This window comes from Periplaneta americana, chromosome 6, assembly GCF_040183065.1.
Source record: "Periplaneta americana isolate PAMFEO1 chromosome 6, P.americana_PAMFEO1_priV1, whole genome shotgun sequence".
Classification (NCBI taxonomy): domain Eukaryota; kingdom Metazoa; phylum Arthropoda; class Insecta; order Blattodea; family Blattidae; genus Periplaneta; species Periplaneta americana.
In genome coordinates this window covers 91,191,101-91,208,690 of record NC_091122.1, presented here as the reverse complement: position 1 = coordinate 91,208,690, position 17,590 = coordinate 91,191,101, and the positions used below count along the sequence as shown (strand labels likewise).

Sequence of the window (17,590 nt, the reverse complement as noted above, 5' to 3'; positions counted from 1 at the left end):
AAGCACGATGCAGTTCCCGTGCAGCTCAAGTGCTTTATGGAAAGCGATATCCTAAGAGGAATATTCCAAGTCCAGAGACATTTATCGCAGTCTGACAGCAGGTACGTGATACTGGCAGTATTGTTCCAGATTATCGTAACCGTGGACGGCAACGTCGCAACGAAATAACCGACAAAGAGGAGAATATCTTAAATTTGGTGGAAGAAAACCCTGGACGCAGCATGCGATATTGCTCGAGAGGTTGGGACATGCATTGGACTATACTTAGAACGTCATTTAAAGAACAGTTGCTAGGGACATTAGAAACGATCCAAGGATCCTCGCAAGGACGCGTCAAAATTGGTTGAGGAGGTGTCAAATATGTGTAGAAGCGAATGGGGGTCATTTTGAACATTACCTATGAAATGTTCGTGCATGGTTATTTCACTTCCACCCTGTATATATAATACCCTGACACCCTGTAAAAAATTGTTATATATTGACGAATTTAAAAATAAGCTAAGATAATACAAATTTCTTTTGTTTTTACACAGGCGAGCATCGAGGTATAATTAGATCTTAATTCTTTGTCCTGATTCGTGAAAGTTTCAAGCTTGTAATTTTTTGTAACTTTTCCGGAAGTAATTATTCCAATGTTAGGTTGAACAGTCTTGCTAGAAATCATACTCATAATGGACTCTTTAAGTGAGAACATGATCTTCGCCTAGTTTTGTTGAGACTGGTTTCTAGTAAAACCGTTCGTACCTATAAGTTCTGCTTCAAACTTACGAGTGTTCGGGAAACGAGAGGAAATAAAAAAAAACAGGATGAAATTAAAAAAAAACCAGAGTGAAACCTTAAAAATTATTAAGAACACAGCGTTACAACTTCTAGTTAGATTTTCAATATTGTATCAATTTAAATTCTGGATTACATAAAGTTTCAAATGTTTTTGATAATGAATTAGTCATGTTTTTCCTGTCGTATACCATGACGTTATTGTATTCATGTGAATGATTATCGTAATGTCCCCTGTACATTTTTTTTTACAATATTATGTTCTTACATATTATATATTAGGCCTCTCCATGGTGATTGCGGCTTCAGAACTTAAATAACCAATTTTCATTATATTTCGCGTACGTTTTACGCTTGAAGCAAGCAATATGTTTCCTACTGCAGTACCAGTGTACTTATTCAGCCCTGCCAGTCCTCTTATGGATTAGAGGGGAAGAGTATCGGTGCCCGCGAGCTGAACTGTTTATATGGCGGCAACATGCTCATGGTGTGCAGACATTGACAGGACATGATTGATGTATAAGGTGTATGAGCAAAACTTCCATTAGTGTTGGGTAAAGGTGTCCGAGGAAATGGTGCCGGAAATTTCGATATGGACGAACACTATGAAGGTGATCAAAGAAGGTCGTCTGTGGTGATTGACGGTCTTGTTGAAACAGCAAAGTAGTTCGACGGTTCACAGTGTCTGAGCTTTCTTGCGAATTTCCTCAAATGTCACAGATGCTTCTCCTGGAAATTTACTGTCCTTGAAAAACGCACATACACAGCAGCACGCTTGGGAGTTCAACCATCGCTTGGTGCAATGTCCGGACTGTAGGGTAGAAAATCGAACAACTCACATTGGAATTATCAAGGAGTCATTATGTGCTACGTACTGCTTTGTGCGGTCGCGTGTTGCTATGGCAATTTCATGGGGAACCATCCGTAAATTTGAGAAAATTCGCAAGCTCAGACAGATACTGCACACCGACGCGACGGCGCTCGCGAACCACTCTGTCGCCTATTCCAGCAAGATCATCGGTCACAACAGACAGCCTTCAAGCACTCAGTTCGTCCTTCTCGAAACTTTCGGCATCATTCTCTCCCTCACCCTTCACCAAACACTCATGAAGTTCTGTCCATATACCTTATGATTTTCTGTCACACCATATGCTTCAATTTGCAAAATAAATAAATAAATAACAGCGAGAACTTAACAGTTTACAGAAATTTCGATAGTAGTGCCCATGTTTACTTGCTCAATGCCGCAACAGCATTCGATGAAATGGCTTGACGGGTAAAAGTAGTGTAGATGTGTAAAAATTATTTCTACATATATAACACTTTTCCCCCTTCTTTCTTGGTTTCGTTTATTAGCTTATCAGAGGTTGATTTCCGGATGATCTACCTATTACTTTTGTAGGTGTCTTCTGAATACGTTTATTCTGGGAGACATGTTTTAACAAGACTCGTAGCCACCGGCGTAGCTCAGGCGGTAGCGCGTTTGCCTGCTGATCCCCAGTTGCGCTCGAGCGTGGGCTCGATTCCCGCTTGGTCTGATTATCTGGTTGGGTTTTTACGAAGTTTTCCCCAACTGTAAGACGAATGCCAGATAATCTATGGCGAATCCTCGGCCTCGTCAAATGCCATCTCGCTATCACCAATTCCATCGATGCTAAGAGCCCAGTAGTTGATACAGTGTCGTTAAATAACCAAGTAAAAAAACAAGACTCGTAAAAAAAAGTCCGAGAATAAAAAATTATGAAGACACCAACAGATACGAATCTATTTTCATAATGAGGAACGCTTACGCATATATTTCCTGCCAAAGTAACATTATTATTATTATTATTATTATTATTATTATTATTAGTACTACTATCATTATCATTGTTACCTATATTTTACTGACTAATAATCCATGTCTATACTAAGTGTGTTGGAATCTACCCTTCTAATTCTACAACTTGGCACGGGCTTCATTACAATATCGCGTTTCCAGGTCGCGACCTTCCCTTGTGAGACCACAAGACCATGTAATTCTGTGATAGGATTACGAGGCAACTGAACGAACATAACTCACGTCTGTCGAGTTGATGTAAAGAGTTCCTAACAACCGGACGAGAAAAGCACTCAATCTCAATGTAACAACGGGTATATTTATCTACATTTTGTGCATAAATAATTATGTTAAGTTACAATAATTCATTTGTTCCAAAACATGAACCTCATTCATTCTAATTAGAGCAGCTCATCTGAAAGTTATTCCTTTGTTTCAGGTATAGACAGGTTAATTTGATACTATATTATATTTTCATTTAGCTTAAAAACAGTTGACTGTCGTTCATTTTCTGAGTTCGGTAAATACTTTCATGTGCATAAAATTAAACTGTATCAACCATTACTAACTTGGATATTAAAATGCGCTTTCATCATTCCATTTTGTTAAGCACGCACAATTCGTCAGTATTTGAATTAAAAAAAAGAGACGGTAACAAAGTACGCCTCAATCATGTTCTCAGTCACCGTCTCTTTTTAATTCCTATATTGAAGAAACTGTACATGTTTGACAGGTATATATAAAATCGCAAGTTGTCAGCGCATGTCTTTCTTTCTCCTTTTTTTATTTTAATTTATTTCTGTATCATTTTATTTTCTACAAACAAACGTTATACTGCGTTTATAAGGTGTTAAGAAATACATATTTTTTTTCATTACTGGGGAAAATATACAAGCGGTTCGAACTCAAATCAAGATCGGAATTCCTCTTTTATCGCTACGGAAGACTGACTAGTCTCTTAAGGAAAGTTCCTTGTTAATCGCATGCAAAATAATGGTAAAAATAGCCTATCTTCAGGTAGTCATAAATACAATTGTACTTATCAGAGTCTTTCATTTTTAGTGATGTGTGTATGCACGTTAAGCTTTAAAATAAAAAAAGAATAATTACTCTAGATTATCGTTTCCCAACCTGTGGTTCGCGAACCCCCAGGGAATTCGCAAAATATTTCAAGGGGTTCGCCAAAACTTTTCCGTAATGGCGGGTTTCGAGGTTAGGCCTATTATTGTTTCCTTCATTTCTGCGGCATTGTCATAATAATAATAAATTACTATTATTATTATTTTAAAATTAAATTAACCCTATAATGCCCCTTGTTACATAGGGTATGTGTAACATCGGGAATTTATCACATTATTTCCACAATAAATTAATATTTGCCGCGAATGCCTGATTTACAGTTATGTAACAACGTTCGGAATGCTTTTGATTTCGCTACAATGGAAATTTAGTCTGCCAGCTTCTTTGTGTTCTAACAATACTAACAGTACCGCGACCCGACTAAGGAACGGTTACATGGCGGTCAGGCCTTTGATTTTAGATGTTAATATGGAATTTCAACAAACTTATATTTAATTTTGTATTTTCAACAATAGCCTACTTCTTCTTTCCTTGTGGCAAATGCAGTAAGTTGTCAGTAGTGTATCAGAATCGTTTCCGTTCACATTAAAATGGATAACTGGTTCAAAAGTAGAATTTTGAAAGGGAAACAGGGTTTAACAAAATCGCAAGTTAGTGTTGTGTCAACAGGTCATTCAGCTTCTAGTGATGTGTGTCAATCCGACAAAAGTGAACCGTGTGTAAAGAAAAGAAAGTATGATGACAATTACATCAGGTTTGGATTTTCATATATAGGTGACAAGGACTGTCCAAGACCACAGTGTGTTGTTTGTGGTGACATTCTTGCTAAGAGTAGTCTGAAACCTTCTCTACTTAAACGCCATTTAGAAACTAAACATCCCACCCACGTAAAAAACTCTGATTTTTTTACACGAAAAGCTAACGAGTGGGAAAATGATTTAACTGCTTTTGTATCCGCTGCAAACAGTGACAATGAGAATGTTCTTGAAGCGTCTTATCGCGTTAGCTACAGAATTGCTAAAACTGCAAAACCTCATTCAATAGATGAAGATTTAGTGCGACCATGTATAAATGATGTAGTACAGTCCATGCTTGGAGAATCTTTCACAAAAAAGTCAATATGGTACCATTGTTCGACAATACGATCAACCGCCGGATTAAAGACATGGCAAACTATGTCGAAAATGAAATTTTGGAAAGAGTTCGTGCCAGTCCTTCTTTTGCGATTCAATTTGACGAATCGACTGATGTTGCCAATTTAGCCATTTTGTTACTTTTCGTCCGTTATATTAATGGGGAATCTGTAGAAGGAGCTACTATTCTGCAAACCCTTAAAAGAGAGAACTACGGGAAGAGATATACTTAAGTTAACAGACGAATACTTTTGCGAAAATTCAATAGACTGGACTCGCTGTGTAGGCATTTGTTCAGATAGTACGAAATCTATGTCATGGTGTTATGGTGGGTTTGTTGCCAAAGTGAAATCAGTAGCGCCGAACGCTTCTTGGACACATTGTTGCATTCACAGACAGGCTCTTGTTTCTCAACACATGTCCGATGGATTGAAATGTGTGCTGGACGATGCAGTGAAAATAATTTTATTAAGGCTCGCCCTACAAATTCTCGCATCTTTGCAATGATTTGTGAGGAAATGGGAAGCATTTGTGTTTATTGTCTCACACTGAAGTTAGGTGGCTATCTCGAGGTAGAATTATTTCCAGACTGTATGAGCTTAAAGACGAAGTTTACGTTTTTCTCACCAGCCATGTCTTTCACCAAGCAAAGTGCATGGAAGATGAAATCTGGCTTCAGACTTTAGCTTATTTGGCAGAAATTTTCTAAAAAATTAACAGTTTAAACTTATCTCTCCAGGGGTCAAATATAAACGTTTATTTTGTGCAAGACCGTATCGAATCATTAATTAAAAAACTTAATTTTTGGGAAACGTGTTTCAATAGCAATCAAACTGAGTGCTTTGATAACCTTCACGACTTCCTGGTGGAAAAATCATCTTTCTTTGGACGAAAATGTCAAGAATATGGTTAAAGAACATTTGAAGGGACTTGGAGAAATCTTCAGAGAATATTTTCCTGCTATGTCCAATAATAACAATAATTGGATTCGCAATCCCTTCGAAGAGTCAACAATTTTAGAATCCACATTAAGCATAGATGAAAAAGAGCAGCTTCTTGAAATTTCCACTGATTTTCAGTTACAGAAAAGTTATAAATCTTTTGTCATTAATTGGTTTTTGGTTGAGTTTAAAGGAGTTCCCAGTGTTAGCGAATAAAGCCATAACGGCTTTATTACCCTTTTCATCCACACATTTGTGCGAAAAGTCGTTTTCTTCAAATGCCTATTTAAAAAATAAATACAGAAACAGACTTTGTGCTGAAAGTGATTTGAGACATGCTCTGTGCCATGGAAAGCAGGCGCAACCTTCTCATTGAATTCCAAGGAAGAAGTAAGTAATTATAATCAAAACTTGTATTTATTATTGCAACTAGGCCTACACGTTGTGTAACTTTTAAGCCATAACTAGAGTGACTATTGGTTTTAACCATTAAGGATTAAGTTAATTTAAGGTTATTAAACCTTTTGCTTGGAATTAAATTTTATGTATGTCTACTGTATGTATATTTAAAAATCAATGCTTCACCCAACTCAGATCATTGTGGAAGGGGTTCGCGAGTCGGAAAAGGTTGGGAACCGCTGCTCTAAAGTAAATCTTTCCCCTTAAAATACTTTTGAATTTAAACACAATTTTAAATTCACTACATGCCTGTGATTATGTATACCCTATTCACTTATTGCACACAATGAATTGAAATTTTAGACACTTATTGCCAACAAATACTAAAACACAACCTACCAAAATTATTAATATATCTGCAATACTATGGGCATAGGGCTTTTATATATATAAAACGGGAGGTTATTACGCTGTGGAATGGAGCGCATATGAAATGCAAGGCAGATGCTGATAAGCTACTGGCAAATGCCGAGCGAGCTATGGAGTGGAATCCCACAGTACAATCTCCCTGTATATATTTTACGGTGAATATTGGTATAAGCCCTATGTCCATAATATTGTAGATATTAATAATTTTGGTAGGTTGTGTTGTACTATCTATTGGCAATAATATTTTCCTGGGGAATCTCCCTCCACCCAGTTTGTATGAGAGTCCACAAAGTGTCAAGAGTGGGTGCTGGAGGACTATGGGGAACAAGTTGCCGACCAACCATATCCCAGACATGTTGATGAGCGACATGTCTGGCGAACGTGCAGGCCAGGGAAGCAGTGATACCTGTCGTTCTTCGAAGGTTTGCACAATCCTCGCCACTTGTGGCCGGGCATTGTCCTGCTGAAATATGGCATGTGGAGTTGCCTGAAGGAGTGGCAATACCTCAGGTTCTAAAACTTCCCTAATGTAGTGGTTGCTGTTCAGAATGCCCTGAATACGTAGGAGGCGAGATCGCATATTGTATCCAATGGCGCCCCAAACCATCACACTAGGCGTTTGTCCGCTATGCCACTCAACAATGCAGGCTATCAGATTACGTTCACCATGGTAGGGTCTAACACGTATGCGGCCATCATTGTAGGACAAGTTGAAGCGGGACTAGTCCGAAAACACTACATTTTGCCACTCAGCACGCCAGTGACGGCGTTCACGTGCCCATTGCAGTCTAAGCGTTGGTGGTTTCTGGACAATGGAAGCCGACGAAACGGCATGCGAGCCACTTAGTCCAGCCTTCAAAACACGGCGATGAACCGTTGACGCAGAAAGGTCCAACCCGTTCCAGTACTCCAACGTCGACTCAACACTGTGGATGAAGCTGTACGTACGATCCGTCACGGCCATGCGAACAAGATGGCGGTCATCGCGTGCTGTGGTCACATTACGTGGTCCAGTACCCGCTCGTCTCTGTGTACGACCCTCTTCTATCCACTGGTTCCACACATAAATCACTGTCGTACGAGCCCAAATGCTACGGTATGACAAATCTGCTTCTCGTAGACCAACCATTCTGCCCCGTTCGAACTCACTCACGTGCTGACATTGCGATCTTCCACGTCGACGAGGCATACCTGCACTAGCTTTCACGTTTCCACTGACCTTGCTGGTGACACAAGTGACGTCACTGTTAGGCCTATGTGTGTGTCATCTCTCTGGAAACGTAACCAATTATTGGTGGTACACTGTTCTACACATCTCCCGAGTTTGGAGTCGTTCGGGCCATTCTTTCTATAGTAGGTGTTGCATTTTTCACAAACAGTAGTGTATTTGCGAAATTGAAAGTTTCCGCGAAATCATTCCATTGCCAAGAAATTACGAATAAAAAACATAATTATCACGGCATTCTCGCGAAAAGATAAATTACAATAAAGTTATTGACATCCTTGGCACCTCTGTAAGTCAAGCAGAATATTTGCATTGGACATTGTGTCGGACAGGACGGTTTTGTCTCAGACCGTCCGACGTAACGGTGATTATACACATTCTTAGCTGCATCGGACATTCTTCCCGCAATATTCGTCCGATACAATATTCTGCAGCATCAAGAGAATGCATGTAATCACCCTCACATCGGACGGTCCGAAACAAAACCGTCCTGTCTGATACAGAATGTCCGATGCAGTATGCTGCCGGCTTATTGAGCAAAGGCAACAGTCAGAAGCAGAGTCAGATAGGTAGTAGAAACTTGCAGAGATTTGTTGGGAAACAACTCCGCAGCTAAATTGTTTATACTAAGAGCCAGAACAGAACTTGTCAACAACACTAGAAAAACTGCCTCCTAGATAAAGTTATAATACCATACACATTCCTCTGCTAGGTGGTGTTTGGAAAGCAGGCTTTTTAAGAAGTTATTAAGCTCTTCAAAACATCGTAAAAGTATCTTCAGAAGAAAATAGAAGTGTGACTGAGTTAGCAATGTCCTAACAGGCATATGCTTGAAGATTACAACAGTTGTACTTCCAAGTCTCTACAACTTTTGCGGATTTCAGTGCCAAACGAACGTTGATAGTGAAAGGGAATTTTCTACTTAGCTATGACATTTTATCAGACCGAATGATTTCCTTATCACATTCATAAGCAGAAATTATTCTAAGCCTTTTTACTTATGAGTATGAATAATTAAACCATCTGTTATATTCGACTAATTAAAGCGTTTAAAAGTAAATTTCTAAATACGTGAAATTATTGTAATACCGTAATTTCTTTTTTCTTTATGAAAGAAAAGTGTGTTCTTTTATTACTGCCATTTAAAAAGAGCGCGTCTTTGGGAAGTATGAAATATGCACTATTTTTTTTCATGAAATATACCCCAAAATCGTCAATTTCGAAACACGTAACATTATTGTAAGTTAATATTTCCTTTTTGTGATTAAGTAAAGAAATTCGTATTAACTTATTTTATTATTTCATGAAAAAAACGTGTAGCCTATTTTTTCCAAATGCGAAATATGCATGAATAGTATTCCACAGAATATTCACTGATATCAATATATTATAAACACCGGAAACAGAGAAAAGCTATCACCACAAAATCGCACCCATAATATCTATCCCCATAACAATACTAATAGCGCCGCCCATAAGGAAAAATATTGCTCATAAGTTCTGCTCAACCAAATGCCACTTTCTCAAATTAAAAATGCTGATAACACCACTAGGAATTAAGTCTAAATAATTTGATGTCCAAATATAACTCCACAGTTCCATACTTTGTACAGACCTCCGTATGCATCATGATATTAAGTTTAGAGAAAGTTTCATTTTCCTACTAATCACATTTGGGCTTGTTTATCTTTCCTCGAAAAATAATGTAAAGGTTAAGTGTCAAATACTTAATATTCGTCAGAATAATAAACATCCGACATCTTGGATTGGTGAACTATAAAGAGAAATAAAAAATGCACGCATTACTCTTGTCACATAAAATTATTTATTAGCATCAAGGAATACTACCGATATGTGAAAATGTTTCAACACAAATCGTTATAATATGTAGATTTGAAAACAAATGTAACTTTTCCACAAAATAAATCAATTCCGGATCCAAGAAATAAGCAGGCTATGTCTACGTTTGATATTTCGCTAATGAAACCTATCGGTATGAAATGTTCTATTTCTACTACTACATTGTACATCCTTCTTTCGCTATCTAAGCGAATGCAGATCACTGTCAGGGATGAAAATGTGTACTTCTATGAAACATCTCAAAATTATTTTCTGCAGTAATAAAATAATTTCCCTTTATACACAATACGAGAAGGTAAAAGATGATGTCGAGATGTTCACCAACAGAATTATATATTTACCAAATTACATTAAATCTATTTAATCGTACAATATAGGAAAAAAATACAGATATTATGACTTTATTATCCTACATTTTCTTTAACTCGAAGAACACATTTCCTACACTTTAAAGATTTATAAAAACTGTCATAGGTATATACTTATACTAGTTTATTAAATCTGTTTCCAGTATAGCTGACATTGTGAATGTCACGTGAGTCGGATTACTATTTATGAACATGCTGAGTATCAGTGCAAGGTCGCCGAGATACCTCCCGAAGGACAAGCAGCACATACCATTCATATCAATCAGCACGTGTGTTGTGACGGGAATGCCAGAACTGCTATGACTGCGTTATCTTCCAAACACGTTTCTTAATGAATAGTGCAGCTCTAAAAGTAATTATCCCTTTAACCTAGAATAACAAGGGAATTTGATGTGCTCGGAGAAAACTTTCACTACAGTCGCTCTCTCGTCACAGATCTCACAAGAATATGGCGCAAATCAGAGACCGCTCCTCTGATCAGCCATAAGCTGAATGGTTCACTAAGAATATTTGCGTAACAAACTTGATTAATGCGAAACATTACAATTAGTGGCGACAAAAAATATATATTTTATTAAAATCCGGCAATACGATCACTGACAAAATATGCTCCGCATAATTTTTATGCTAGAAGCTTTAAATTCCTTAAAAAAACATATCGAAGAATTTCTTGACAATGTTAATGTAATTCTCGAATAAGATGCAACTTGAAATATTTCGATATCCTGTCATTCAAATTATCTTGAACTCATAAATTAGGATTTCAGTAAATAATCAGGTACCCCCTATACATGACAAAAGACACATGGGGAACATGGAGGTAGAGCTCCATGCTTTCTTGACCTTGGTACTAGAAAGAGGTGGTGTGGTCGGCACCACGCTTGATCGCCTTTTACCCCCGTGAAAGACCCGGTATTCAATTTGGTAAGAGGCTGAGTACAACTCGAGGTCGTTCTGAAAGTTTGGCAAAAACGTATTTTTGTACAAGTCCTGAAAGAATCGTATCCACAAACACTACTTAACTGTGATTGTACATAGTCCTTTAAACGATGTTTATACATCCTAAACAGATGAGGAAACTATTATCCTACTCTAAAATACAACCTTACGGATATTTAATGCACGATATAAATTACTATTTATAACTGCAATTAAATGTCCAAAATACAAGTTGACTTGATCTTCTGTTATATTAATGTAAAATAATTAATTTGAAAAAAAAATGAATGGCACACTGCTAATGAAATCATCTTGATTATAACTTTAATCCTTCAGTGAAACTAACTTTAATCCTTCAGTGAAACTACTGACCTATGTTAACTAAAAACTCAAACTGGATACAATCTTAAATACGGGCTTAGAAGAATTTCAGATACTTAAAGCTTACTCTCTGCGAGTTATTTATTATTGCAACTAAAATATTTTGCAATTTTAATTCGCCAAGTTTGGATCTTTATGAAAATAGGCTATGTAGTCATTTAAATTCATTACTTTTAATAAATACTGAACACGTCTCAATAGTTATTTTACATCGAAATACCGGTATTGTAACTGGAGGATTTCGTTCTTTCGTAAAAAGTAATCTACAAAGTTACCTCTGTGAACTGACTCTCTTCTATCGACCCTTCAAAATCCCTCTTCTCCTTGATTAATTTATCGGTAAGGGCATGTAATACACCAGGCGCAGATAAAATTGATTTTTACAGCTGAATTATAAAGAAACAATTATTATTATTACCAGAGATTTTAACTTAGAGGCCTAATCATTTCCTGAAAAAAGACAAAGTATTTCGGTGCACTAGCATTCAAATTTATGTATCCACAAAGTTTAGGCTTTTCTGTAGGGTAATGGAATTTACTTACGGTTACGGTGATCAAGCAAAGAAATACAAAATTATCTTTAATTATTATTTGCTATTATCATGTTTTCACGTATGGGCGAATCCAGAAATGCATACAGAGTGTTAGTTGGGAGGCCGGAGGGAAAAAAACCTTTAGGAAGGCCGAGACGTAGATGGGAAGATATTAAAATGGATTTGAGGGAGGTGGGATATTATGATAGAGATTGGATTAATCTTTGCTAAGGATAGGGACCAATGGCGGGCTTATGTGAGGGCGGCAATGAACCTCCGGGTTTCTTAAAAGCCACTAAGTAAGTACTATCATGTTTACGGTAGGTACCATTTTAGTCACACTAACATCGTTGCTAAATATACAAAACGTGTTGAGAAATCCTAAAAAAAACTTGGATTTCTTTGGAAATTTGTTTATGCCTAATCTACAATATTTTTTTTTTTTCATTAATGGTAGGCCAAAATGTTCTGCATATACAGTAGGCCTATATAATGAATAGACATCGGATTTTTAGGCACTAAAATTGCAGTTTTAGGCGCCTAAAATAAGCTCAAAATTTGTAAAATTAGGCTCTATTTTAATGAAAATAGGCATTTTAGGCACATCAAGGTATCATGCTTATTTCTTTCACTGAAATTTTTAGTTATGCACTAAAATACGCACAAAAAAGTATGTTTAAACATTAAAAAAGAATACTATATTATATTTATAAACAGAGCTGCACAAATTTAATATATTGAAACTAATGAAATAATGATTATTGATATCAAGATTACTCATTTTAAGTTATTGAAATTCAGTTCCATGCTCAGACTTTATTATAATTATCTGCACAGTACACCACCAGAATTTTTTCTAAATTCTCCACAGTTAACCTTTGCCTTTTGTCACTGAGAATCATTTTGAAAGCAGAAAAACTTCTTTCAACCGAAACTGATGTGAGAGGCGCAAATTTTAAATTAGGTACAATAGAAACATCAATACTTACTGGAACATTTACACTTTCCCCCGATATCACTCTTGATACTTTTTCCAACAATGAAAATCCTACATTCTTATTTAATACGTTGTCCCACTTATTTTTAACTTTTTTCCCAGTTTCGCCCAAAGCAGAATGTATGTTCACTTGAGCTTCCTTTACTATTGCTATTTGGCTACAAAGAGATTGTTTTTCACGTTCTAATTGTTCAATGCTTGCAGGTATGAAAGAAAAGTTTGATGTTATGTAGGCAATATCGTTTTTCACTCGTCAGTCATTCAGACAATCTTTCACTGCTTTCACACACGCTGCACTATCAGTTTCAGGTAATTTATCAATAACTGTGACCACTTCTTTAAAATACTTAGAATAATACACCACTGACTGAATCCAGGTTCCCCATCGTGTAACAACCGGCTGAGGTGGGAGTGGGATATCTGGAAAGTTCTCTCTGAATATTGAAATCCTGGATGGGGCTTTACAAAAACATTTTTTTGTGTTAGAAATAAACGAATTGACAAGAGGAAATTCATTCCGGATTGTTTCAGAAACCCTGTGAAGGCCATGTGCTAGACAGGTTACATGCGTGAGGTTAGGATAAAATGTTTTAAGAAGTGGAGCTGCAGCAACCATGTATGAGGCAGCATCAGTACAAAACAACAGAACTTTAGAATCGTCTATATTACCTGAGTATAAAGACTGTAGGCCTTTATTTACAAAATAAGCAATGGCTTGGCTATTCACTTTCGAAAGTTCCTTAACACATACGAGGTGTGGAATCGAAGGTCCATTAGGACTAAGTTTTCCTACTACCATATTTGCTATATACCTATTCATAGGATCTGAGGTTTCATCCACAGAGACCCATATGTAAGAATCACCTATATCCTCCCGAATGGAAGCTAAAGTTTCATTGTAGCCCCCTATATTCTGTCTAAGTAATTTTTTCTTAGGGTCGACTCAGATGGGGTATTTTGTAAAAACTGTCTTAAAACCGGATTTTCAATTGCATTCCAGGGAATGTTAGCAGGGACATTCCATGTAAATGTCAACCAGATGATGTGATTTTGAATTGTTCAATCTTTGAACGAAAAACAATTCACAGGGTTCGGGGCATCTGGATACTTCTGCCTGCACATTATTTTTTCTCTAAAAATTTAAATACAGCAGTTGGTAGACCTGTTTCCACGATCGTGAAATGTTAATTTCATGAACCACATTTAGTTCCTTGATTTCAGAAGAAAATATATCATATCAGAAGCAAGTAAGTACAATTATTATACTTGACAGTTAAACTATGCCTTATATACTACTAATTAGCAAAGGTTTGATGATATAATTTCCTTTCTTCATTTCAGAATTAGTCTGATCTGAAATACTGACAAAAATGTGTGTCCGTGACATCCCGGAATAAAAATTTCTTAACTGTAAAGCTATAATTATATATACGAAATTACAATTTTCCCTACAAAGCAGGCTTTGGCGAGGCTCCATTATAGAATACAAAGAACTCTCATTTGTTGAAGAAATCTGATCTTGAATAATAGCATTAAAAATGTGTGTCCGTGACGCTTGAAATTGTTTTTCTCCCCTGTCGAACTATATTTAGAGGTAGAAACTTAAAAACTTCCCCTACTAAGCAGGGCCTAATACAGCATAATCACTTAATACTTGAAACATAACCTATACTATTAACAGAACTTAAATGGGTGTTATGAACAGTCAGTGTAATGCATGTGGTTACATAATATATTCTTTCTCAGATTCTGAAATGTATGTTTTTTCACTGTAGCATGTCGTCTAAAGAAAGGACACGCAAATACAGAGAAGCTATGTCTGATGCAAAGAAAGAAGAAGAAAAAAAGAAGAACAGCGAAAAAAAGCGTCAAGCAAGAAAAATGCTATCAGAAGATAAGAAACGTTTAATTCGCCTAAAGAACAAAGAACGCATGCGAGCATTAAGACAACAGAGAAAGAACAGTCAACCAATGCAAGTTACAACATTTAGTTCTTCACCAGCTTATAAATCTCGACAAAGTCTGGGAAAAGCTGTGAAGCGCATACAAAGAAACCTGCCTAACAGCCCACGTAAAAAATTAGCTGTTGTCCGGAAACTTGCAGATGATTTTGGTGTTAGCTCTAAATCAATAATACATAGAAACAGTGGGTTGTCTGCTGATGCCACTTTATATGTTCATCAGTTTTATGAACGAGATGACATATCTCGACAATGTCCAGGAATGAAAGAAACAATTATGGTTAGAACCACTGAAGGAAAAAAGAAGATGCAAAAACGAAACCTCTATGTGTCTCTCTCAGAAACTTACGAGATTTTTAAAAATGAAAATCCTGATATTAAAATTGGTCTGAGCAAGTTCTGTTCCTTAAGACCTGAGCATGTCTTATTGTACAGTCAAACACCAGCCAATGTTTGTGTGTGCCAACGTCATGCAAACTTTCAGTTAATGTTACAAACAATTTCTGAAACCTGTAAGGCAGTGCCAAAAAATCCTCGTGAATTCTGTCAACTTCTTGTGTGTGATATCTCTGACAAGAAATGTGTAATGGGTGATTGTGAAAAATGCAAAAATAGACCTCACTGGGATGAAATACTTGTAACAGAAAATGATGATGATATATATGAGGAGATCACTTGGTTTCAGTGGGAAAAAACTGAATCTGGCACTGTGCAGAAGGTAGTATCACATGGCACAGTAATTACAGCAATAGAGAAAATGCATAGTATGTTGCAAGATTTTATTTTGCATCTGTACATCAAAGATAAACAATCTACTTTCTTTAACACCATTAGAAATAACATTAAAGAGCATGAAGTAGTGATGCAGGTTGACTTCAGTGAAAATTATACTATTAGGCACCAAGATGAGGTCCAATCAGCTCATTGGGGGTCTGATCAAGTGGCCATTTACACATCTGTAGTCTGGACCCCTACCTCAAAAGAATCATTTGCCTTCATTACAGACTATTTGAACCATGACAAGTATGCTACACACTGCTTCAATGACACAATCATAAATACCCTTGTGTCTAAATACAGTGATCTACAAAATATTCACATATTTTCAGATGGTGCTGCTCAGCACTTCAAACAAAAATACACTCTGTGTAATATGACTCTACAAGAGAAGGTGAAATGTACATGGCACTTCTTTGCCAGCTCCCATGGAAAGGGAGCTGTCGATGGAATAGGGGGAATGTTGAAACACTTGATATGGTGCAAGGAACGTGCTGGTCGAGTACATATATCCTCTGCTGAGGACTTTGCAGAAGCAGCAACTCTTCTAATGCCTACCACAAATATCATACATTTTCCACAAGAGAAAATTGAGGAAGTTAAGCCTACATTAGATGAAAAATGGAATAACATTCAGCAAATACCCAGTCTTCGTCAGTTTCACTGTATTGAATCAGACGGAAAATACAAAATTAAGTGCCGGCTAACATCAAATGACTCTGAAACATCGTTTGTGGAGCTTAGAAAACAAGTCAGTCCTTCACCAACACAAGTCTGTCTTCCCGAAACTCTTGAAAAATCATCTCTCAAAGCAGGAGACTGGGTTATTGTCTCATACCCACTTAAAAAGTCATGCAGAAAATTTGTTGGCCAGATTATGGATGTTCAGGAATCTGATTTTAGCATTAAATATTTAAGATATAATGCTAAGAACAATCTCTTTCATTGGCCAGCAAATGAAGACATAGACTGTGTTTCTTTTGAATGTATTGTTGCTAAGCTTCATGAACCTGATCTTACAATGAGAGGTGGCTTTGTTCAATTTCATGAAAATCTTTTAGGATTTGATTTATATTCTTAAATTAATTTGTCATTTTAGGAATCATTTATTATAGAAAAAGTGACTTCAGACTAAGCTAATGGAATCTAAATTAACTTTCTTCATACATTAGACTGAAATGTAATCCAATTTAACTTAGCAGTCATTTTTGTGTGCTTCTCTATTGTAGGCTTACAGCCTACCTACTTTTTTGCATTATTGTAATTTTGAATTTCTGTTGTATTTATTGTGTTCTTAAAATGCTCATATTTGTAGATGACATATTTATATTTATAAACATTTGTAATATACATTGTAATAAGTCTTCATTATTAGCACTTTATGTTAAACAATATAATAAACAGTGTATAATAGCATTATAAACACAGTGTGTGTGTCCGTGACATTTCTGTGTGTGTCCGTGACAATAAATATTAATCGATTACAATGTACACAGACGATTTTCAGTTTAATGTCTAGTACCTAATAGTGCCTTGTTCATTGCTGTTTAGGGTAGTACTGTGAATAAATAAACATTGTTATTAAATTCACAGAAAAGTTTCATTGCTCACAAGAGTAACCGAATTTTACACTGTGTGAGGTGTGTCCGTGACAGATACATTAATCCAAATATTTTAAATTTACACTTGATTATAAATCATGAAATTTTACTCAAAGAAACTGCTATATGTAATGTTTTGTTCTGTCATATCTTGAACCTGAAAAAAGCCAATGAATTTAAATAATTATAATATGAAGTGTCTGATGTGTGTCCGTGACTAAATGGAATAGCCCAGCAGCAACAAACGCTCTGGTTAAATCAGCATAGAAATTGCTGCTGAGATTGGATGAAGTAGGCTGTGTTAGTAAAGTTTGTTGCAGTTGATTTTTCTGCTAAGCTTTAGCCTTTTGACCCGCTCCTTGCACATGCT

At 36.5% G+C, this 17,590-nt stretch overlaps 2 protein-coding genes across 3 annotated transcripts in view; one reads left to right on the top strand and one right to left on the bottom strand.

Moving 5' to 3' along the window:
• The window catches only part of LOC138701490 (ubiquitin carboxyl-terminal hydrolase 2-like), a 181,156-nt gene that overhangs the window by 160,581 nt on the left and 2,985 nt on the right, over nucleotides 1-17,590 (bottom strand). The gene's annotated exons all lie outside the window — the stretch shown is intronic.
• On the top strand, nucleotides 13,899-17,448 carry LOC138701491 (uncharacterized). The gene is made up of 2 exons (XM_069828409.1): nucleotides 13,899-14,128; nucleotides 14,657-17,448. Exon 2 carries the CDS (start codon nucleotides 14,658-14,660, stop codon nucleotides 16,698-16,700), a length of 2,043 nt encoding a protein of 680 aa, XP_069684510.1. The 5' UTR covers nucleotides 13,899-14,128; nucleotide 14,657; the 3' UTR covers nucleotides 16,701-17,448.